Below are 23,685 nucleotides of genomic sequence, written 5' to 3' on the forward strand. Positions count from 1 at the left end.
TGCACTGAATTCAGAAGAGCAGAAACTCCCCAAGTAGGGAAGAAAAAGAATGGAAAAGGCAGAGCAGGGGATAAGTGCTGTGTGAGAAACTCTGGAAAGTCCAGACACATGTTTAACCTCAGTCTTTGAAAGGAAGGAGAGCAAAACCTGGAGCAGAGGCAACACGGAAAAGAGGTGATGGCTGAGAACTTCCCCAAACAAGTGAAACTCACAGGTCAGGAGTCTCAGCAAACCTCATGCAGGAGAGACACAAGGAAAATGGCACCTGCAAGTCAGAGCAGAGCCGCTGGGCACCAAGGACAGAGAGGAGCCCGGAGGGCGGCCTGGGACGTCCTCTGGGACAAGGCCAGAGAAGACCTGCCTCCTGAGATTCCACAACCAGCAGAAGTCAAAATGAAGTAAAGACACTTAAAACAACGGAAACTGAGGGTATGTCCCCAGGTAGCTTACAATCAAAGGAAAACTGAAAGGGGCTCTGTTAGAGAAAAAATAATCCCAGAGAGACTCAAGAATACTACAAACAACAAGTGTGTGGGCACAAGGAAATAAACATTCACTGTGTAAGACAATAATTTTAACATTTTGTGGAGTTAAGTTATGTTATAGAAGTAAAATAGAAGGCAACAGTATTGTCAAAGGCAGGAAGAGTTAAATAGAATTTAAACTATTAAGGTTCTGTCACTACCAGGGAAATGTAAAATTCATATTTTTATTAGATTATACTAAGTCAAGGATGAATGTGATAGTCCCTAGGGTACCTAAAATAATGTGTAACTAAGTTAATAAAAAGGAAATAAATGATAATATTTTATTAATCCCAAAAGAAGGAATATAAAAACATATGGTTCAAGTGAAAAAAGAACAGTACAATAGTAGATATAAACCCAAATATATTTGTAACTACAATAAATGTAAATTGACTAAACACTACAAGTCAAAGACTAAGATTGTCAGACTGGATAAAAGAAAAACAAAATCCAATTATATGCTGCTTGAAAAAGACACACTTCACATGTTAGGACATAGAAATATGGAAAGGAAAAGATGAGAAACAGTACAGACACCATGAAAATACTAATCAGGTGAAAGCCAGGTGTTATGGCGAAAAGTATTACTAGAGGTAAAGAGGGGCATTTCACAATTGCACAGGAATCAGTCATCAGGGATCACAATCTGAGTCTCTGTGCACCAGCGATGCAGCTTCACGCACACAAAGTAGAACTGACAGACATAGGAGGAGCCGCAGACAGACCCCAATTCCAGCGGGAGGCTTTCACCACTCTCAGTCGCTGGGAGAACACAGATGGAAAACGGGTGAGCCTGCAGAAGGAAGTAGGAAAATCTAAGCATGCAGAAGGTCTGGACAGCCTTGGCCTGACGTTCACAGAACGTTGCTCTAATAATCACTGGGTACACATTCTTTCCAAGTGTGTGCGGAACATTTACCAAAATTGACAGATGCTGGGCCACAAGGAAGCCTCAACAAATTCCAGAGGATTGAAATCACTCAGTTTGTTTTCCAACCACAATGAAATTAAACTAGCAATCGATAACTAAAAGATGCCTGTGGAAAACACAGTTGTCTTGAAATTAAAGAGCATGCTTATCATCAGCAATTGGTCAAAGAAGAAATCACAATGGAATTTAGAAAAGATTTTAAGTTGACGTAGATAATGAAAAGAGTACATTTCAAAACCTGTGAGACTTATCTAAACAGGGCCTGGAGAAAAGATACAGCCTTGAACACAAGAAGAAAGTCTTAAAAATAGTGATTTAAGCTTTGACTTCAAGAAGCTAGAACAAAAACACCTAAGAAAAATAGAGGGGGCAAATAAGAACTTAACGATGAAATTATGACAAGTACATGGCAGAGGAAATCAAGTGTCAGAAGCTGGCGCCAAAGAGAAGACTAAAAACATTGATAAACACTCAGACTCAATAAAGAAAAACGAGAGAAAACACAAAATTCCGGTATCAGTAATAAAAAAAAATCACAGAGATCCTTTAGACATCAGAAAGCTAATAAGGGAATATTTTTTATAACCTTACTCTAATAAATTGGACAATTAGGATAAAATGACAGATTCCTCAAAAAATACAACTTACCAAAGCTGACAGAATAGAAAAGCTGAATAATTCAATGTCTATTAAAGAAGTTGAATCTTTTATTAAAAACACCCCCACAAAGAAAATCTCAGACCAAATTGGCTTCACCAGTAAGTTCTTCCAAACATTGAGGGAAGCAGTAGTCCTTCAGAACTCTTCTGAAGAGGAAAGGAGTACCTCCTAACTCTTCTTTTCAGAGGCCTGTGAACCTCGACACGGGAAGCCTGGCAGGGACGTTGCAAGGAAGGAAACCTCTCATCGACACAGACAAAAAATGTTAGAAATCCAGCGATCACAGAAGGGATCTGCACCAGGGCCACACAGCTGCACTCCATGTGGTTTAATGTTAAAAAAATCATTCAGTTTAATTCACCATATTAACAGAAGGAAAAGGAAAAAATCATCTTGATAGATGCAGAAAAAGCATTTATAAAAATTCGACACCAATTTGTGATTTCAAAAAATTAAGATAGAAGATAATTTCCATAATTTGATAAAGAATGTTTTTAAAACTCCATAGCAAACACCAGACTGTATGGTAAAATATTGAAAAATGTTCTCCAAGAGTGGAAATGACACAGGAAGTTAACCATCACCCCTTATATTCAGTTTCGTACAGAAACACTTGAAACAGGCAGAAGATTGAAAAGGAAGACAAAACTGGTTGTTCCCCATGAATGTGATCGCGTACCTTGAAAGGCGCGAAGAGCCTCGAGGTTAACATGAGAATTAACGTGCAGAGTTAGCAGGTCCTGCTGACAGCCATGAGGCCACCAGACAAGCCTCGGTTGTGTTTGTACATGCCGGCTACAAACAGATAGACCATGGAAGTGTGTCAGTGATGCCCTTTTCAGGAACATCAAAAATCATCAAATACCTCGGGAGAATCTGACAGAAGATGTGCGTGACCTCTGCTCTGACAACTGCAAACCTCCTTAAGAGGAATTCGAGAAGAACTGGAAAAATGGAGAGGCAGCCCACGCCTGTGGGGTGGAAGGCCCCGTGTTGTCAGACATCAGTCCTCCCTGTGGGCCAGACTTCAACAAACGTCCTTCCCTGACGTTCTAGCCCTGTTCGCTGGGTTCCTGGTCAACACTGTGTTCCGTAAAAGTGACTCATGATTGCCAATGTGCCCACAACTCCTTGTCATGGAGTGTGTCCCTTGTGGGACCCCAGGAGCCATGCCAGCTCCCAATCCAGCCCGCCATGGAGCTCTTACCCCGCACCTGCTCTGTCAACAGGCTGACAGGACTCACCGGGAACGGCTGGTGGGCCACTGCAGGGACCGCTCCCGGAGAGGGGCGCCTGGCACCACCCTGCTGGCCACTTGGCCACTGTGAGTCCTGTCCTTATTCCCCTGGGGCCTTGTGAGCCTAAATCCCGAGTCAACCAGGAAGACCCCCTACTGGCCATTAATCTATAGATCCAACACAAACCAAATCAGATTCCCGGCAGGCTTATATATTTTTAAGAACTGTTAATTTAATTCTAAAATTTGCACAGAAATGCCAATTTACTGTACAAGTTGTCAAGACCTTTTTAAAGGCATAGAAGTTAAGACACCATGGGATTGGCACATGCGTAGAGAAAATCACCAAGGAGACATGAGAAAAAGTCCAGGACAGACCCCTCCACACATACCACCTGACGTATGTCTCGGGTGACTGTGAAGGAAGAGAGAGGATGTGCGGGTGTGCCTCCACCAGGGGTGCGGTTCCAGGTGGGCTGCAGATCCACCTGAGAGAGGCAAGCGGGCCAGGTTTTAGGGGGAAACCTCTCCATACCTTGGGAGTAGGTAAAAATTCATTAAACAGGAAACAACAGGCGCTTACCACGAGAGGAGAAAAATGACAAATTGGATGACGCTGAAATTAAGAACCTCTATTTATCAAAAAGACAGTGCTGGGAGTCAACAGGCACACAGAGGAGATGCTCACCACACGTGCCTGCAAAGGGCTCGCATCCTGTGTACAGAAAGCACGAGTTCCCTTTCAGTAGAAAAAGATAGTCCAACAGAAAAAATCCCAAGACTTGAGTTTCACCAAAGATACCCAGATGGCCAATAAACCTTTTTAATGGCATCCAAGTTCATTAGTCATCAGGGAAATGCAAAAATTAAAACCACATTCAGATATTCCTAGACCCCACCAGAATGGCTAAAAGGACACAGGCGGAAATCCCCGAGTGGCGGCGAGAAGGTGGAGCAGGAGGGACTCTTGCACACTGGTCGGGGTGGGGTGGGGTCAGGTGGGGGTACAGCAGACCCTGGGAGCCGCTGGACATGTGCATGTTCTACGGAGCAACGCCGCCCCCAGCCTGTGCCCAGCAGAGCACGTCCATGTGGTTCCCAAAGAACATGCGCTCGAGTGTCCATCACAGCCAGCATTCGTGGAGCCAAAAAGGGAAACGACCCAGATGCCACTGGCCACAGAAGGCTAGAGAAGGTGTGGTGCCTTCCCAAGATGGGATCCTCTGCAGCAGAGGAAGAGGGTCAGCCACCACGCGCACAAACATGGATGGACCTCACCTTCCGGTGTTGGGTGAAGAAGCCACCCTGAGCTACTAGAAGTCTGTCCTGGTTCCCTGTGGGCAGCCTCCTTCTCTGCCACGCGGATGCGGCCCACTGTGGACATCCGTGTATGGTTACCGCTTTCTGTCTGTCTACCCCACTTGGACAAGTGTTCCAAGTCACTCTGATGGGCTGAGTGTGGACGCTGGCCAGCTTTTGCAAACCTGGTCAAGCTCATTTCATTAGAAAGTGGGGAGATGTGCATCTGAGCAGTCGCAGCTCAGTGGGGGAGGGCTGCCCCACAGGCAGAGCAGGCGGCTGGAACCCTTGGGCCCCCCCGCCAGCCACCTGCTATGGACTGTGAGGAGCCTGAATGGTGCACAGGGCCTGACATTCATCAGAACCTGTCAGTGCGTGAGCTACAGGAGAAAAGAGGGCACAGTGGCGAGTGGGCTGAGGCGCAGCCTCCCACAGCGCCCGGGGGACCCAGCCCACAGGCCCAGGAAGAGAGGGGACGTGGCTGTGAGCGTCTATGCATGTGTGCGTGTCTGCATGTGTGGTGTGGAGGAGACAGGAGGAAGAGAGAGGGAAAGACTGCTGGTGGAAGAGGTGCTGGAGGTTTTCCACTCGTTGTTTTGGTGCATTTGCACTTTTTCAAGTTTCTGACTTTACCTGGAGAGAAGGAGAAATGTTAATAAACAGCCCACGGATTCCACCTGCATCTGCTGCCCCCTTGTGGCAGCCAGGAGTCCTGCAGGGGTCCCGCCCCAGCGCGCCCAGGGCTGCACAAAACTCTACTGGGCACTCCTGCAGAGCGCGGTGGCCGTCCCTGCAGCCTACACACCTCCGTTGACTAGTTGACTCCTGTTTGTCACTCACAGGCTTGGCAAAATCTCTGCGTCACTGAGCAACACTTTAACCTCCTGAATGAAATTCCTCCTACTTTTCGGATCCTCCTCCTACACCATTCACAAGACGGGTAAGGCCTTCTTATTCCTGCTCTTGTGCTCGTTCTCGATCCTGTTAGGAAGCCTAGCTGCACGGTGTGGACACGGCATGGGGGCTGCCACACCTGCAGGTGTGCCGGGGCTGCACCAGATCCCCCCGCTGGCCCAGGAAGCGTGCTGGACAGACAGGGGTAGTGGGGGCTCCAAGCTGAGATGGTGTGGGTGGCCGTCCCTCTGGGAAGGGGACTAGGGAGAATTACTATGATGATGGCCAGACTGGCATGCCTGGGGCCACAGTGCCACCCCCGTCTCCAGCGCGGGCCTGTGAGTCTGGTCCAAAGGTCACTGCTCTGGTGGAGCGGACCTACTCTTGCTTGTCTGGAGAGAAGGCAGTCTTCCCGCCTCTAGCAGGGCTGCAGTCAGTCTGTTGTGGATGGCTGTGCCTAGATGGGCCTGTTTTAATTCTGTGTCTGGACTTGGCCGAGGAGCTCTTGGAGAGGGGGCTCCTGTTGGGTGTGCATGTGGTTCACAGAATTGACGTCTTGTGGCTCCTCTGGGACCCCAAGAGCTGGGCTTTGACCCCACCCTGCATCCTGCTCACAGGACCCATCTGTACGGCGCTGCCTACGAGAGACCCAGGTTCATCCCTGCAGCCAAAGGGAAGGTGGTCCAGGTCGGGGGTGAGTTCTGCTGGAGCAGGGACTCCCTGAGCACCGACCTTGGAGCCAGTGGCTGAGTGAGACACAGGTCCCCCGCCAGGCGCTGCGATCCCGGCCACCTGCCCCCACATCATCTCCCCAGTCAGCGCAACTCTCTGAGGGGGGAGTCCTTGAGCCTGGGACAGACGAGGAAACGAGGCACAGAGGCATGTGCCTCCCGGGCTCTGGCAGCAGCCGCAAAGCCCAGCCTCCTGCATCTCAGGCGCCCAGCGCCCTGAGCCCTGCACACAGTCCCAGCCGCCAGCGGTCCAGGCTCCTCCGAGAAAGCCCGTGATCCTGAGGATGGAACCCTGGCCTGCCTCCCCTTCCAGCTCCCACCTCCCTCCTCATGCCTCAGGCACAAAATCCCACTCGCCATTTCATTTAAAAAGAAGGAAGGCTCCAGGACCAGGAGAGACATCTGCTGTTTCCTGGGGATCCTTCAGGCTGTTTCCACAAAGCGATGAGCACAAGTCCACATTGTGAATGACCATGAGCCAGCTCTGTCTCTGGGCAGGACCCCTGGGGTCCAGGAGGACTGGCCGTGTGTCCCGGAGCTGACTCCCCTCACAGTGTCTGCAGCGCAGCCCTGGTGCATTTCAAACACCACATGGTTTCAGTTTTCCCTTCTCTCCTGACCTTTCCGGGACCCCTGCCTCTCCCAGTCCATCCTCCCACCCTGATGGGGCAGCTTCCTCCCAGGAGGCTAGTGCAGGGCCCTGGTGTTGATTATACCTCAGTGACTGCAGGTGGGGCTGAGGAAGAGCCTCGCAGCCACTCAGCCTCCTCCTGGGCAGCGGACGCCAGGCGGGCCCGTGTGGAGAAGCCCTCTGCCCACAGTTTGCTCCTTTCATAATTCCGGGTGTTTGCACACGTCCCCACCTGCCGTCCTCTAAGTCCTGAAGGGCGGGTCTTCAAGGCCACATACTGGGACAGCGGTGGTGTCTGTTTCCGCAGGCTCCTGCAAAGTGGCTCGGGTGGCTGTGAGTCCGGCCGCCTTTTCCTGCCTCTTGGCAGGGGCCCAGCAGTTCTGGGAGCAGACCCAGGCCGAAGTGTACAGTGAGGACATGGCCCTGAGCTCAGGCTTGGTGAGGCCCGAGCGCAGCTGCAGGGCTGCCCCCACCCTGCGGAGGGACAGGGCCCCCAGTCCGGCTGCAGCGAGGCAGGGTGGGGAGGGCTGGGCCAGGACCACTGCCCAGGTGGGTGGCGGGCACTGGCCGTCCAGACCCAGGCATGGCCAGACACCCAGGTTGGGCTCCCCCAGGGTGGGGCCAATTCTTTGAATCTTCGAGCTAAGTCTGATGCAGATGCCTCCACGATGCGAGCAGAGGAATCTAGTGGGGCTAGGGGTGCCCGAGTGGTCTCTCAGAGGAGTGGGCAGGTGAACCAGCAGGGAGCACTGTCTGCAGGGGACCTGGCTGACTCTGGCACCAAAGGCAGGCGGGCGGGAGCAAGGAGCCCTCCTGTGCTGCTGGGCTGGGCCCCTGGCCACAGGCTGTTTCCAGAAGGGCAGGGGCCGGGCTTTTCCTGGTGGAGTCTGACCTCCTCTTTGCTCCAGCTGCACGGGGATTTTACGAGGTCCCCTCAGACACCCCCTGCTCACAGGCTGTTGTTTGGGTTGAGACAGGAAACGGAAAGCGCACACCTTGAAGGGGAGGGAAGCTCTGTGCAGAGACTCAGCGACGACGTTCTGAAGCCCATGGAGGATTATCTGAGGCCGCTCTTCCCGCTGCTCAGCTGCCCTGAAGCCGGGTACCTGTCGCTGGGCTGCAGCCTGAGCTGTTTAAGGGACTGAACAGCTCCCTGCACTGAGGGCAGCCGCGGAGGGCGAGAGGAGGCACTAGCCGAATTGCCAGGGCCCTCGGGGGGGTGGCACAAACTTGGCATCTCCTCCGAACAGGTGGGAGGTCACAGGGTCCCCACAAGTCCCCTCAAGTGCAGGGAGCAGTCGGGAATGTGACACCCGGGGGCAGGAGCAGACAGGCGGGGGGCTTAGCTTGAAGGCTAGCTTAGACCCCAGAACTCTCCAGAATCCCAGTGCGAGCTGAGTGATTGTCTGTAGGACGGGTGGAAAGTCAGACCTGTTTTCCTGATCTTGTTCACATGTGGAAATGTGCCTCTCTGCTACTGTGACACCGCATGCTCAGTGGGCTTCTCTCTGTGCTGACTCGGACTGTGTTCCACTGAAATGGGAGATGTGCAAAGGCCCTTCACACCCAGGATGCCCAACTCCATCCTGTCTGTTGTCGGGAAGAAGTCCTGGTTCTGCTTAAAACTTTTTCTGCGGGAGCCCCCCCACAGTATCCCCTTGGTTCTCTGAGCCCCTGGCCCCCATGTGGGCTGAGGAGCCAGGGCCCCTTGACCTACTTTTGGCAGGAAGGAAGGCGGAGGGAATGGGCACACGGCAGTCTCTGGATTCGCAGTAGATCGGGGACCGTCCTGAGCCCTGCTTGCTCACGTCTGTGCGCAGTTATCCCGGGCCCCTCACAGCAGTGAGGCCGGCCCCGAAAATGAGCTGTGGAGAGTGGCAGGCACGGCCTTACAGTGAGACAGTCCACAGAGACGCTTCTCATCTCTGTGTGTGCCGTTTCCATGTATTTCTAAAACCTGAATATATGCCTTTGACTTTCAGAATACAGGCCCCCACGATTGTCGCGGATTTGGGGAAATCAAAGAGCAAAGACAAGGAGAGGAAGCCGTCCCTGCCCCAGGGTGAGCAGCAGCTGAGGAGGCCGTGAAGGCCGCAGGCATCTGCCCTCGGAAGCCGAGGGCTTGCTGCTAAGCACGTAGGCTGGGGCTCTCCACAGAGAGACAGGCTCTCTGCAGCTGCTGGGTAGGCCCTGCCTGGGGGCCTCCCTCTGAGTGTCTCCCAGGGTGCTGAGCACCCACAGGTGGGGGGAAGGCCCACAGAAGGTGGTGCACACAGCCACTGACCAGCACCCTCTGTGTGGGGTTTGTGCAACCCTATGGACAGCACCACGTAACCCAGCAGACCTGCCCTTGCTTGGGGACCCGGCAGCTTGACACATGTGTATGAACAGCAGTAACGATGTGCGACCCTTGCCCTATACCTCGTCCGCGTCACCATCCGGAGCTTGCGTCCCGGATGACAGGAGGGCGAAGTGGGCCTTCCGGGTCAGTGGTCTACTGAGTTCATGAATAAAAGATGAATGCTCTCCTTTTAGCCCGACGCCAGGAGAAGGTCAGCGCGCATGGGGGCAGCCCCGGGCCTGAGCTGCCGGTGGCTTCATGATTGTTTCTGCACCTTCAGGACAGAGCCCTTCTTTCTCACTTGATGGGCTTAAAAATGTTTGCAATGTGCTAACATCCCTCAAATCCACAACTAGAAAGGAGCGTTAAGTGTCTGCAAGGGTTTAATCTTTCACCTGGAGCCTAGGATTTTATAAATCTCTCATTTATTTTATTTTTGTCTACTTTTCTATCTCACACAAAGAATTATTGAACAGAAGGGAAAAGGGGCGGCTACTTTACCAAAAAGCACTTCCATTCCGGAAGCGCCTGGTGGTGCCCCCCTTCCACAGTGCCAGAGGGTGTGGGCTGTTAGGAAAACAGGTCACTGTTACACTCCAGTTGCGAGGTCAGAGTCTGCCTACCTGAGGCCACGTTTGTGAATTGAGATTCTGCCCTAAAAACTCCCCAGGTGGAGATAAGAAGGGCCCTCGCTTGGTGTTGAGTAAACTTGTTTTACTGTGTGAACTACAGTGTCTGGTGGCCTCACCCCTTAGGACCGCTGCGCCTGTCAAAAAGAGCAGGTTTCCTCTAGTGAGCCAGGCAGGAGCTCCGCGGGCTCTGGGGTCACCTGGAGAAGCTTCCTCTAAAGGAGCTGTCCCAAGCAGCCATGACCCCTCTCTGGACTATTCTCGTCCTTTGAAAGGGAGCTCCCTGGTTAGTAAGAGCCATGGCATTCCAGGACCTGCCTTGGGACTGGCTGCCCGAGCCAGGGCAGGTCCTCAGAACCAGAGAGGAGCAACGAGTCCAGGTCTGAGATGTGAGGTGGCTGCACCGTCAAACCAGGGTCTCTTCCCTAGAGAGCGCTGGCAAGTCCTGGGGCCCGGGCTCTCTGCCAGCTGTGCTCAGCTCAGACTTGTTCCCATGTCTCCAGCTGGGGGCGCTGCCACCTCCAGCCAAAGGACCTCAGCAATGACAGAGACCTTGGGCCATCAGGCTCACCCCTGCGGGTTTGTCCCATCCTTGGGAGCTTGTCTCCTGCTGCCTTTTAGCTGGTGCCTCCCTCCCACAGTTCATCTCGAGGCTGCAGACAACATCATCCTCATTGTGGACAGGCATCTTTTGGAGCTGCCGCTAGAAGGTCTCTCTGTGTTCAGGGAAGGGACGGTCTCCTCTGTGTCACGAGAGTTTTCTCTCCAAATGCTGTGGAATCGCCTCCGTAAAGAGGAGACAGGTAAAAGCTACCCTTAGCCACACTAATATTTAATTTTAAAATGGAACTATTTAAGTTACTTTTATGATAAGAGAATGTTAACCCCTGTCAAAAAATAATTATTAAATGTTGCAGCATTTTTCTAGGCACTCATTTCCGGGTATTTATAAAACACCTCCTGTGTGCCACATGTTTTGTTAGGTGCTGAACACATACTGAAGAAGAAATCAGACATTGTTCTTGCCCTCACAAACTTCTGTTTCAAAGGAGGGGAGGGCAGTAAACAGCCAGTCACCGTCACTCCTTTGTGAGGTAGTGAGGGCAGTGAGGGAGAGGCCTGGGAGGACCTGCCGAGGCCGTGGGGCTGGGGCGCAGGTGCTGGGTGCACAGACATGCCCAGTCGCTGACCGTTGTCCATGCTGTACACCGGTGCTCTGTTCAGTTTTCTGCATGTATGTTGCACCTCACTAAATATCAAATTAAGTTAAAAATAAAGAGATCAGACCTTTGCTTCCATCCAAGATGAAGTAACAAGGACCAAATTTGCCCTTCCAACTGAAACAACGAAAAAGCCAGACAAAGCGTATGACACAATGGTTTTCAGACATTGGAGACCAGGCAGCGTGGGACAGTGATCCCGAGAGAGGGGAAACAAGCAGGTGAGGCCAAGCTTCCTGCCTGGAGAGTCTGCAGGCCACAGCACGGGGGAGGGAGGGAACCAGGCAGAGCCTGACGGTCTCCCTGAGTGGAGGAGATGGGGCTGGGGTCTCACGGAGACTAGACTTTGCAGCCAGGTACTTGAAGGAGAGAGCTGCACAGAGAGAGAGCCAGAGGTCTGCAGAGGACCCCCTCATGTCTTCAGCTGAGAACTGGCCATTGCAGGTGTGAGAGGAAACCACCTAAGGTCAGGGAAAGAGCCACCCACAAGGAGCAGAGGACAGTCTCCAGAGCTCACTCAGGGCTGGGAATGGTTCAAGTTTCCACTAGCAAGAATGAAAAAATATATAACTCACAGGGCATTGCCTCTGCACTGGGGACACTTGCTCTGGCCTCACCTAACGGAACTTGAAACAAGCCTCAAAAAGATCAAGCTAATTCCAAGTAACTGAACTACATCCCAAAATAAAGCTCAAGAATATATATAGAAATAAAAAATATCCAGCACCCAGCAAGGTAAAATTCAAAATGTCTGACCTGACATTCAATCAGAAATGATTAGGCATACAAAGAAGCAGGAAACCATGACCCGTAATGAAGAGAAAAACCAATCAACAGAAACAGACCCAGAAATGATGCAGGTGCTAGAGTTAGTGAAAAACAGTTCCTATAACTGTGATTCATGTGTCTGAGGAGGGAGAGGAAAGACTGAGCATGTCAAGCAGAGATGTGGAAGATACACGCAAATGAAACTTTAGTGATGAAGGACATTGTCTGAGATGGAAGATACACTGTAGCATGAACAGCAGTTAGACACACCAGAAGAAGAGATTAGTGAACCTGAAGAAATAGCAGTAGGAAAAGACTGTAAAAAATGAACAGAGCATCAGTGATCAGTTGGACAAGTTCAAGCAGCTCTCAACATAAAAAGCAAATTCACCTATTTTATCTCAAAACAAGTTTATTCTGGGATAGGCAAAAGAATTGCAATTCAAGATGCGATGCTGCGGCAAATCACAGGTAAATCAAGAGAACAAAGGAAGGGAGCTGCTTTTATAGAGAAAAGGGGGAGAGGGAGGGGCTCTTCTAAAGGAAAGCCCACTGGGGGAGAGTAAAAGATCAGGGCAGCAGTAGTTTCTCATTGGCTGAGCTGTGGCGTTTCTCATTAGCTGAGCTGCAGCATTTCTCATTGGCTGATCTGTGGCATTTTTTTATTGACTTAGCTGTGGTGTTTCTGATTGGCTGGGCTGTGGCATTTCCCATTAGCTGAGCTGTGGCATTTCTCATTGGCTGGGCTGTTGCCTGGTGGAGAGAAATCTTCCTTCATAGTAAAGTAGTTGTACTTCCTGCTGGAGGTGCAGTGTTCTCTGTACCTGTTTGGTGCTGTGAGGATGTGGGATGGAGTGATGGCTCCCCCTGCAGGCCTCCCACCCAGTTGAGTTGAGGTTTCTGTCATTCACTTCCACACAGCCTAATATACTTGTAATTACAATTTTCAAAGAGGGGGGATATTTGAAGTAGTGAGGGCCAATTTTTTCCCCCAAATTTGATGAAAACTGTAGTCCCACAGATCCAAGAGTTTCCATGAAGCCAAAACACACACACAAAAAAGAAAACTATACCAGGGAACATCATAATCAGATTGATTAAAACCAATCAATGATTTATTGGTTTATCAACGAGTGACGGAGTATTCTAAAAGCAGGCAAAGAAAAAATATACGTTGTGGATCAAGAAAGAAATACAAGAGTGACAACAGACTTCTCAACAGAAACAATGCAAGCAATCAGTGGACAACATCTAAATTATTAAAGAAAAAGTCTGTCAATTGAGATATTTTTGAAAATAACTTTTAAAAACAGTGAAATAAAGACTTTTTCAGGTACAGAAAAACTGAAAGAATTCTTCACTAGCAGGCCTGCCTGCACTACAGGAAATGCTAAAGAGTGTTCTTCAGGTGGGAGAAAAACGGATGGAAAGGTACATTTACACAAGGAAATAAATACCACCAGAAAGGAGGAATATGTGGGTAAATATTTTAAACCTTTTTTGTATTTTTCAAATCTCTTTAAAAGATTTTGACCGTTTAGAGCAAAAAAGTAATAACAATGTGTTGTGGAGTTTTCTAACATAACCGTAAAATGTGAGACAAGGACAGAACAAGGCTGAGCGGCAGGAAGTGGAAGGACTGCCTGGATGTTGTCGTTGCTGTACGTGACGCGGTGGGACAGGGCCTGATGGCGGACTGTGATGACCCGAAGGGGGAACCTAACGCAACCACCAAAAACAAAACAAAAGGTTATAGCTAATACACCAATGAAGACAACAAAATGTGACCATACAATATACCGACGAACCCAAAGAAGGCAGAAAAGAGGGAAAAGGGGACAAAGAACAGAGGGGACAAACAGAAATCAAATAGGAGGATGGTAGATTTCAACCCAGCCACATCCATGATCACAGTCTCCGTGAATGGTCTCCGCACCCCCGTTAGAGGGCAGAGCTCCTCTGCGTGAATAAAAATGCGAGATCCAAGATGCGCTCCTCACAGAAACCAGGTTAAATAAGGAGGTGGTGAGGGGTGGAAAACACACACCATACCACTCCTAGAAGCCTCTTGGGGCACAAGAGGCCGCTTCCCCGGGTGCACGCCGAGGAGGGGCCATGTGGGGTTAGGGTGGGGCCTCGGGCGTAAGTCCCGCCGGCCTGCCGGTGAGGCGGAGCCCCTCGTTTCTTGCTGGCCATTCACAAGTCCTCGTCTGCGGAGAACCTGTTCTAGTGTTCTGCCAGCTTTTCTGCTGGGTTATCTGTGTTTTGTTCTGTAGGTTTGTAGAGTTTCTTCATATATTTGGATGTAAATTTTCTTATCATTTATATGAACTACAGATGTCTCCCCCTACACTGTAGCTTGTCTTTTCATTCTCCTAAATGGGGTCTTTTGATGATCAAAACATTTCAATATAGTCCAATGTATCAATCTTTTTTAATAGCTGGTGCTTTTGAGTTTTTTTTTTCCCCAAAGTCTTTTCTTAATTCAGGATCCTGAAGCTGTTCATATGTCTGTTTTTTTGCCTTTCACATTTTTATCTACCCTCCATCTGAAATTGACTTTTGTGTGTGGTATGAGGTAAGGTCTAAGTTTCCTTTTCCACCTGAGTCCCAACTGTCTGCACCCCGTTTCTGGAAAGGGCCTTCCTGTCGCACTGCCCTGCATTGCAGTGTTGTAGCAGCAATGGGAGAGCATGGAACAGGTGATGGGGTCGGCAGAGTAACAGCCCCCAAAGATGTCCTGAACCTGTGAGTATGTGACCTGACATGACAAGAGACCATGCACATGTGACTCTGTGACGGACCCTGAGGTGGGGAGATGATCCTGGATGACCCGGTGGCCTGATGTCATCACAAGGGTCCTTATGAGGGGGAGGCGGAGGTCAGAGAGGCCAAGAAAGTGCAACATTGCTGGCTCTGGAGATGGAGGGAGGGGCCATGAGCTGAGGAACACAGATGCCTCCGCAGGGCCTCCAGAGGACCCAGCCCCGCCCACACCTGAATCTTGTCCCCTGGGATCCCTTTTTGGCTTCTGGCCTCCAGAACTGTGAGATGATAAACTTGTGTTGTTTTAGGCCCCTGCCTTTGTGGTAATTTGTTACAGCAGCCACGAGAAACTAATACAGACTCTCACCACAACACAACTTCACTAAAATTCTAGTGAATGTGAGTGAAGTCTTTTTAAATGCATTCCTGAGTGGTCACAGAGAGGACTGATCCTGCAGGCCCCACAGTGATGTGTCAGAGCCTTGGCTGTTCACACTGGAGGGATGCTGCTTGGGTGTTAAATATCCGTGGTAAGGCTTTAAGGATAACCACCAAAGATAGAATTGGTGTATGAACTTCAAAGCAACGAAGAAGGAAAATGAATAAGAAAAACAGGTGACCCAAGTACCTCAATCCCATTAGAAAGCACCGAGGACAGAGCGGCACGCAGAGAACAGACGGATAGATGTAAATCATCAGGGGTGGAAATTAGTCCATTTAGATCGTTAACCAGAAAAAAGCAATGAACCACACCTGCCCCTACAGGACAGCGAGGTTAGAAGGACGTCTGTCAGGTGCTGCTCACCAGAGACACACCTGAACCAAAAGGACACTGCCTCAGGAAGCCACAGAATGGAAAGCGTGGTCAGCAGAGTGAGCAGAATGGCGGCTGTGTCACTGTTGGCGGGAAGGGCCAGCACAGCTGGACAGCGGTCAGTTCATCAGAGCAGGTGAAGCACACGTAACCCAAACCCCGGGCGTGAGTGGCGGGTCCATCCGCTGGGGGGGCTCCAGCCCTCGTTCCTGGTGGGTGAGACAACTGAAAAGAGGAAGAAGAGGAGATTGGGATCATTCAACAGCAGCCGCGGCGTGGCGGGCAGGTGGAGCTGCATCTGAAAGGTAGAGACATCCTTCAAGTGCACATCATGGAATGATCAGAGGAATTGGCCAAGTCCACAGTATGATTGAGTTAGAAACCAGTGACCTAAGAAGGGATTTCTTAAGTCGCTGTACACTTAGAAATTAAAAACACATGTCTAAATGTCACTCGGGACTCAGAAGAAATGGCCATGGGAATGTCAAAGACAATCGCGATGTCACCGCAGCAGAACCCAGGAGGACTTTGTAGCTGTAGGTGTTTATGTGAGGAAAGGAAAAGCATTGGCAGCTTATAAACTAAGCATTGGATTTAAGAACTTAGAGCAAGAGCAGAAAATCCCGAAGAAAGCCTAGGAAAGGCTGCAATAAATACAGAAGCAGACAAAACAGACAAAAAAGACAAAAATTGGTTGGAACAAAAAAAGTGGGGACATGGCTGAGAGCCTCACATCGTCCTTCCAGTGCAGACAGAAATGAAAGACACGAGGGCAGAAAGAAAGGAAGAGACTTCTTTACTCTCAGAACCTCCAGAAGAATCTACGAGCCGCCAGAACAGTGGAGTACAGCAAGGGGGCAGGTTGTAAATCCTTATGCAGAAGGCAGAGGAACTGGCAGGACCTGGCCCTGTGATGAGGCTTGCTTCGGCAGGCACACTGGTGGGTGCTCAACATGGTGTGTGAATGGTCAGCCAACCGGGCCTGGGAGCCTCTGGAAACTGTTCCTTTCTTAAGGTCTCCTGGCCCATGCCTCCCCCAGCCCTGTGAGTCTTCACATTTGAGAAAGTACTGCCATTTCAACTTTACAAAAATTATAATCATTTTTCTTCACTACTTCTTGTTTTTTTTATTGAGGTGAAATTGACATAATATAAAATTAGCCATTTTGAAGCGAACAATTGAGTGGCATTTAGTGCATTCACAGTGTTGTATACCACCACCTCTATCTGGTTCTAGAACATCACCACTTCTTTTTCTTGTCCTCAACAGAAGGGAACATGAAAAAGAAGGATGGCAAAGGCAAAGAGCTAAAGAAGAGAAGTCCAGGAAAGAAGGGCTGGAAGGTAGGTGGGACGGGGTGTCTGGGGTCCCACAGGTGGCTCTGGGCCCGAGGTTTGGCCCCTGCCTGGCTGCAGCAGGGCCACACTGCCTCCTGGGACACATCAACGGACCTTGTCTGTTGCAGGGCAGCGCGCCCCGCGTCATCCCCACTGACTGCATCTTAGTCGCCACAGACGACTTCAAGTGTATCCTTTGATGGGCCGCCGCCCGAGACACCCGAGCCTGTGGCCCTGTTTCTCCTTAACCAAGGCCCAGTCATCGTGGACCCCTATGAGGAGGCCCAGGGCATAGGTGAGCACTTCCCACGCGCCTCGTCGCAGCTCATAGCACACGCGCCCCACCCACAGCGCCCACGGAACAGCGCAGGCAGAGTGCCGTGCCTCAGGCGCCTCTGCCTCCGCCCCCACGTCCTGCGCACGGCCTCCGCCTCTGGCTGCCCCGTGTCACAAAGCCTGTGGGGGGTTGGGGTCACGCTGGCCCCGGGGATGCCCGTGTGCCTCAGGGCCCCTCCCCCACAACTGCGGCCAAGTCAGGACAGCAGCATGTGAAGATCGGACCTGGGGCGGCGCCTGGCATCCCTCTGCTCAGGCCTCAGTGTGTGCACGAGCCAAGTGCGGGCCTTGCCCCTCCAAGGGTTTAACGCCCTGGGTTTTCCTTTTGTTACATTGGCTTCTAAAATCTCTCCACAAGGAGGGAAGCACTCCATTTCTGTGAGCAGCAAACATCAACTCCACCGGGCCTGCACCCCAGGAGAGCTCTAGGCCCAGGCGCCACAACAAGGCACCGAGGGCACAGGGCCCGCCGCAGCCCCCAGTGCTCCTCATGTGACAGAGCTCCTGCATGTTGTCAACATTCAGTTCTCATTGCAGAGACGCTGACTCCTGTCTCCGTAACCCGGGAAATTTTGGAAAGATACCAAGACATGTTCACTGCAAGATGGGTGGGACATCTGGGCAGCACACACTTTCCAAGGTTCGCGTTTGGGCTCTCAGGGTACTGTCCTGGGGGGTGGTTTAAGTGAGCCCGCTGCAGGGGGCGCCACACCCCGGGGGGGACCGGTGTCCTCAGTCCCTTCCTTTTCCCCCTCTCTCCCTCAGGTTCCCTCCTGCCCTGACCCCCGATCCTCACTGACACAGTGGCTCCTGGGGTCTGGCTTGTTTTCCTCACACACTGGGCTCCTTGGTCCTCACTGTGCCTGGATGAGGGTGTCATTGTCCTCATCCCCACTTTACAGAGGAGAACCTGGGTACCCAAGAGTGTGTCCCTGCACCAGGCCCAGCCAGTCCTGCACAGGATCTGTACCCCAACCACAGGCACTGGGTCTCTGGGGGGAGGGACAGTATCCTGTGGGTGCCCTTGGGGACCTGAGCGTGCTTGGCTATCAGGGAAGTGCCCTTCTAGCACTTTCCAGAGCCCCTGTCCAGTGAGACGGGTTCATTCCAGGGACACGAGGTCCACTCTCAGGAGAGCTGCTTGGACCAGCCACCCAGGGCCCCTGAGAGTCAACACAGGATAGAGGTGTCTGAGGATGCTGGGAAAGCGGGTCCTGATTCTGTCTTAGCAAGGGAGTGGGTGGTGGAGTGAAGACCAGGCAGGACAGTCCCTGGGAGGGTGTTCCGCTTGCAACCCAGCCCTGAGGGCTTCAGGACAGACTTGGTCCCAGTTGCGGCGTCCTGGACATCTGCTGCCAGTCCATACGCCGTCACTCCCCTTCTCTCTGCAGCCAGGCTGAGTGGGAGCAGCTCCTGGACAGCTGCAGCGGCTTTTTCTTCTATGGGATGGAGAGCATGCTGTCACACGTGTTAGTGGAAAGGCTGGCGGCCATGAACTTACAAGGTGAGGCCGATCTTCTCAGTGTCCTGAAAGCCCGACTCCCCGCCAGGCCCAGGGGCTGGAGATGAACCCACACAGGGACAGAGCAGGCCCTGCATCTCCTCAGGCAGCATCTGTCTTACAGGGGCTGGGGGGGCAGCGGCTTCAGGGAGGAAGCCCCTGCCTCGGTGCCCCTCCTCTGTTTCTCAGAGACCCTGATTCAGATTTCCAGACCAGCAGGCCTGGTGGGGGTCAGGAGCTGGGCGGTTGTCCTTGCGGGACTGGGCCTACAGAGTCCAGGAAGGCTGGGGGTGCATTTCCAGAACACGCTGATCTCAACCCCTCCCCCAGTTCTTCTGGTCTAAGGTGGGCGCTCTGGGCTTTGTTTGCCACCCGCCCCCCCACCGCCCTCTGGTCCACTGAGAGCAGAGGAGGGCATCAGTGCCCCCACCCCCAGGACACTTGTGGGGTTGGTCTGGCCTTCTTGGGGGTGACCTTCTCCTGGGCAGCAGGCCACTCTGCACAGTCGTGGGTGGGGGGCCCTTTCAGGGGACCCTTCAGAGATGCCTCCCACCCATGTGCAGGTCACCTGGAAGGATTCCTTACCCCAGGGGGAGGTGGAAACAGGGCTTCTTGGGTACTTTCATTGCAAGCCGTCTCAAGAGATGGCGAGCGAAGTCGGAGAAACCCGTAAGCTCCCCAGGCGGCACGCAGGGCCACAGCATCGCCGGGGGCCCCTGCTGCTCCAGCTGAGGCCTGTCCTCGCACAGCTGGAGATTCTGCCTGCCCGCCTGCGGGGAAGTGGGGCGTCGGCTCTGTGCTCCTGGGGCTCCCTGCACACTCACACCCAAGCCTTGCATTGCGGACACTGGTGCCTCTTTCAGTGGACCTGGGCCGGGTGTACCTGTGACTGCCCCATGGCTGGGACGCCTTGTCGGTGTGGAGTGCTGGGAGCTGAGACCCCTCTGCCGGCGGGGAGAGCTGCAGCAGGCCCGGAGTGGGCTTCCCACCCCTTCCCCATGGCCCGGCCTCGTCACACAGGGAGGCTGTGAAGGGTCCATGGCTCCCGTGTGCCTGTGCGGCCAGTGGACCCCAGAAAGGGCCTGTGGTCGTCAGGTCTGAGGCTCGGGCAGACTGGGCTGGGTTTCCATGACCCACCCTCGCCCTGGGTGACGCCAGCCTGCATGGCCTCCTCTCCCGGGTGCCCAGCCCCTGAGCCGCCCCTCATGCCCTGCAGAGTGCCAGATGATGGTCGTGCTGGACCTGACTCGGTCCTACGAGAGCATGCGGCGGCAGCTGGAGGTCTCGGAGAACAAGAGGTGCCTGAAGTCCCCTCCGCACGGCTCTAGCCAGCAGCCGGGCCACTGATGGGGTGGCCTGGGCGGTAGATGAGCACTGGCTGTGCCCCTTGGGGACGCAGGGAGACAGAGTGCCCCTGAACCCACAGGCAGAGCCCCACAAGGGAGCCAGGGCTCCATGATTTCTCAAACCCTCCCCTGGCAAAGTCTCTGGGGGCGCGTGGGTGGGGGGCAGCTCCTGCGGCCGACTCCAGGCCAGGCTGGAGCCCTGAGGCCTGCAGGATTGGGCCAGGAGACAGAGGGCCGGCAGCTGGGGCACCCTGGCTTCAGAGTTTCCCTGTGTCACAAGCCCCAGGGCCTCTGTGGGCTGCCGAGCTGGCGGAGGGCGCCCTCCCCTTTGTGGTGGAGGCCTCCTCTCCTGACTCCACCCTGTGACTGGGAGCCGTCTGGAGGGATGTGGCAGCGCTCCGAAACGCCTTTCCTCGTTAGATGCCAGCTAACTTGGGGATGTGTAGGAGTTCTGGATTCTTTCAAGAGCTCTAAGAGCTGTCAGTCTAAGTACACGTTCCAACACTTGGTGCCATTTGGGCTGTGGACGGGGGTGGGGGGCCCTTGGTACTAGCCCAGGGAGCTGGGTCCCCTGCAGTGCACCCCAGCTGTCCTTGGAGGGGCCTCTCAAGACTGCCATCCTTCTGAGTCTGGTGGGGGTCAGGAGCATCTTGGCGAACCAGTGGCCGACACTCCTGCAGGACAACGCGCTGCGTGCCAGCATCTTGTGGGAAAGTGAGTGGAAGTGGGCACCTTGGGCCTGTTCGCAGCCCTTCAGGCTTCCCCAGAAGCCTGCCGCAGTGTCCACAGCCTGTCTGAAGGGAGTTTCTGCTCTAGATCTGTTGACACTTGGCAAGCCGGTCGGGAGAGCAGTCCGTCTCCTTCAGAAGATGGAAGCCAGCGAAGTGGCCAACCACGGTAACTAGAACGCTTCCCGCCTCACGGCTTGTCCCTTCAGGCTGTGTGCTGCCCCTCGAGACCACCGTCCCCGCAGCCCTGAGGGTCGAGGCATCCCCACTTGCTGTGTTCCTGCACGGCCTCCAGAGGTCAGCAGGCGCCTCCTTACGAACAGGGGCCCACAGGGAGAGCTGGTGTCAGAGGCCCCGGGGGCACGGCAGCATCAGAACTGCTGATTCGTCTCTGCAGCAGCTCAAGTCACACAGATTCTAAAAGCCAGGGACACTCTCTGGGAACGAGGAAGCCCCCCGCTCATCCTTCAGAGCAAGCGGAACCCTGATGTCACACTGGCAACAGCTTCACAGCTAGCGGTGTGAAAACAACTTCAATACAATGCTGGTTATAGCTCTACCTTAAAGGAATAACCTGCCATAACTGAGAAAGACACATCCCATGGTGATTCAAAATCATGAAATCTCCAAAGTATACCACACAAAACGGAGCTTAACGTTTAAAAATCACATAGTCTGCAGTGCCTGGGATGTAGTTGCTGAATAAATGCTTGTTGAATGAGTGAATGACTGGATGAGAGAATGAATGAAAGAGTACAGGAATGAATGGGTGTGGGAACGAATGGGTGAGTGAGCAAATGAGTGAGTAATGAATGAATGGATGAGTAAGCAAATGAATCAGTGAGAACATGAATGAGAGAGTGGGCGGGTGAGGACTAAATAAGTGAACGAATGAATGGGTGAGTGACGGAATGGGTGAGTACATGAATGGGTGAGTGGGTGAGTGAACAGGTGTTGGCAGGTGGGTGGAGGTGGGTAGGATTCCAGCTCATTGGGAACAGGAGCGATAAACCGGGACAGAAACAGAAGCCGCGTGGCTCTGCTGGCTGAAGAGCTGCCAGCACGTTCCTCTTCCATCAGGTAGAGGAGGGGCGAACCGTGGCTCCTGCGACCTCTGTTGTTGGTTCTGATGTCCATGGGGCGCGGAGGGACAAACCCCGATCCTGTGCAGGCCTTCCCTGCAGTCAGTGGTGGCAGCCGGTTGTAGCAGAGGCAGCGTCAGCTGGTAGAACCTTCTGGATTCTTACAGCACTCAGTGCCAGGCCGTGGTGTGGAGGGGAGAGTGGGCCTTGGGGTCAGGCAGGTCCAGTCCTGGTGCAGTCGGTCACTCCCTGGCTGTGCGCTGGCTGCCTTCCAGCCTCAGTGTCCCCATCTGTAAAGGACATGTGGCAGCGTCCAGGCCCGGGCTGCATCCAGAGGCAGAGCCAGGAGCACCCTCACCTCCCTCCCTGCTTGCCCCCACGGCCGGACGTCCTGCCGCCCATGAGCCTCGCATTTCACAGGCCCCTGTCCCGCTCTCCCCTCAGGTGAGTCTCCGCAGACCTCCAGGGAGAAATTCATGTTCCGGCCACTGCCCCACGGCTCTAAGCTGCTCCCTGTTGCCCTCAACTTGGTTCTCTATGGGCTGCCACACCTGGCCATCGGCTGATGGAGGCCTGGGCCCCGCCTCCCAACAGCCCTGCTTCACCGCCCTGGACACACTCCATTCCCACCTACGGCTGTCCCTCCCAGTTCCTCAGGAGTTCCGGCCCTGGCCACGGCCCCAGCCCCTCCTCCAGTGCCTCCTGCAGGGCTGCACTACCCAGGTTCCCTCCACCCCTCCAGTTCTGCTCACGGCGGCGCCTGCCTCCATCACCACTGTCAGGCCAGGACCCACCCAGGGTCTGGCCTGCTTTGTGGCTCCCCCCCTCCAGACCGCCTACCACCCAGCACCCACAGGACCCTCGTGGAGGGAGGAGAATATCTCTGGGGCTCAGAGGGGTGGGTGGGGTGAGGAATGCATCAGGGGTCAACCCCTAGCACCCTCCCCTGCCCTGTGCACCCAGGGTGGTCTCAATCCAGGGGGGGCCGGGTCCCCATGGGGTGTTGGGACAGGGGTGGTCTCCACCTCCTACAAGGCTTCAGCAGCACGTGGGCCTCCACAGACAACTTCTGGCTGACGGCAGACTCCTTTCCCTGGGGACAAGGCTCCTGGTCCCTCAGGGGACAGCCCCTCTCAGAGTACATCCCAGGCGCTCCTGCCCTGTCCTGATCAGAAGCCATGTCAGGACAGACTTGTTTTCAGTTGAGGTGCTTCAGTAAACAATTGAATCAGCCTCTGTGGTGGTGTGGTGCCTGTGCCCCCAGGGGCTCGGTCTGGAACCAGCGATGGCTCTGGCTGCCACCCCTTCCTGCCCGCCGCAGGGACACCAGCACCTCCTTCAGCCTCCACAGAGGGAGCACTCCGAAATGAGCCCCAGCCCTCCGCCTGGGGCCTTCCCCGGGGGCCCGCGTCCAGTAGAGGAGGCGTGTCCCCAGGGAAGGGGCATGTCCTCCTTCCAGCCGGCTCTGCAGAGGCACGTGTGGCCACTGTAGGCTGTCCCTGAGGGCTGCACGGCCCTGCCCCCAGCCCAGGGCCTCCAGTCCGCGTGAGACTGCGGCCAGCGAGATGGGAGGGAGAGACAGGCCAGCCAAGCTCCAAGCACCACTGGGTGTCAGCCGGTCCTGTGCATTCCCGCCACCAGGGCTCAGGCTGGGGCTGTGTCTTCAGCCTGGGACCCGACACACCACGACAAGTGGAGAGAGCCGCCACAGGGTGACGTGAGCCTTGTGGGGCTGGCTCCATGGTGCAGCCTGGCGGTTCTGCCTGCTGTGCTCCGCAGGAGGCCCGACTCTCCTGGCTCTGTGCCCATGTCCCTCAGCGTCCGAAGAGACGCCCCGGGGGGACTCGAGGGCATAGAAGGGCAGGATTGTGCTCCTCCAGAACACTCCAGGCTGTGGAGCCCCCGC

The 23,685-nt window shown here is 53.6% G+C and overlaps 1 protein-coding gene across 10 annotated transcripts in view; it reads left to right on the plus strand.

Annotated features, from left to right (window-relative positions):
* Positions 1 to 23,685, plus strand: part of CFAP46 (cilia and flagella associated protein 46) — a 135,908-nt gene that overhangs the window by 109,510 nt on the left and 2,713 nt on the right. For 4 of the 10 annotated variants that reach the window (XM_070631411.1, XM_070631446.1, XM_070631439.1 and 1 more), the window contains 15 exons: positions 5,497 to 5,594; positions 6,166 to 6,242; positions 7,218 to 7,348; positions 7,888 to 8,012; positions 8,893 to 8,972; positions 10,522 to 10,683; positions 16,719 to 16,792; positions 16,915 to 16,975; positions 17,046 to 17,081; positions 17,660 to 17,762; positions 18,514 to 18,626; positions 19,840 to 19,921; positions 20,547 to 20,683; positions 20,786 to 20,866; positions 22,224 to 23,012. In XM_070631411.1, coding sequence (XP_070487512.1) covers positions 5,497 to 5,594; positions 6,166 to 6,242; positions 7,218 to 7,348; positions 7,888 to 8,012; positions 8,893 to 8,972; positions 10,522 to 10,683; positions 16,719 to 16,792; positions 16,915 to 16,975; positions 17,046 to 17,081; positions 17,660 to 17,762; positions 18,514 to 18,626; positions 19,840 to 19,921; positions 20,547 to 20,683; positions 20,786 to 20,866; positions 22,224 to 22,345 — 1,482 coding nt within the window. In that variant the 3' untranslated portion in view covers positions 22,346 to 23,012. Of the gene's footprint in view, positions 1 to 5,496; positions 5,595 to 6,165; positions 6,243 to 7,217; positions 7,349 to 7,887; positions 8,013 to 8,892; positions 8,973 to 10,521; positions 10,684 to 16,718; positions 16,793 to 16,914; positions 16,976 to 17,045; positions 17,082 to 17,659; positions 17,763 to 18,513; positions 18,627 to 19,486; positions 19,601 to 19,839; positions 19,922 to 20,546; positions 20,684 to 20,785; positions 20,867 to 21,020; positions 21,344 to 22,223; positions 23,013 to 23,685 lie in introns of those variants that run through there. The other 6 variants (XM_070631422.1, XM_070631450.1, XR_011543343.1 and 3 more) reach the window with 4 other exon arrangements.

This window comes from Equus przewalskii, chromosome 1 (assembly GCF_037783145.1).
Source record: "Equus przewalskii isolate Varuska chromosome 1, EquPr2, whole genome shotgun sequence".
NCBI lineage: Eukaryota > Metazoa > Chordata > Mammalia > Perissodactyla > Equidae > Equus > Equus przewalskii.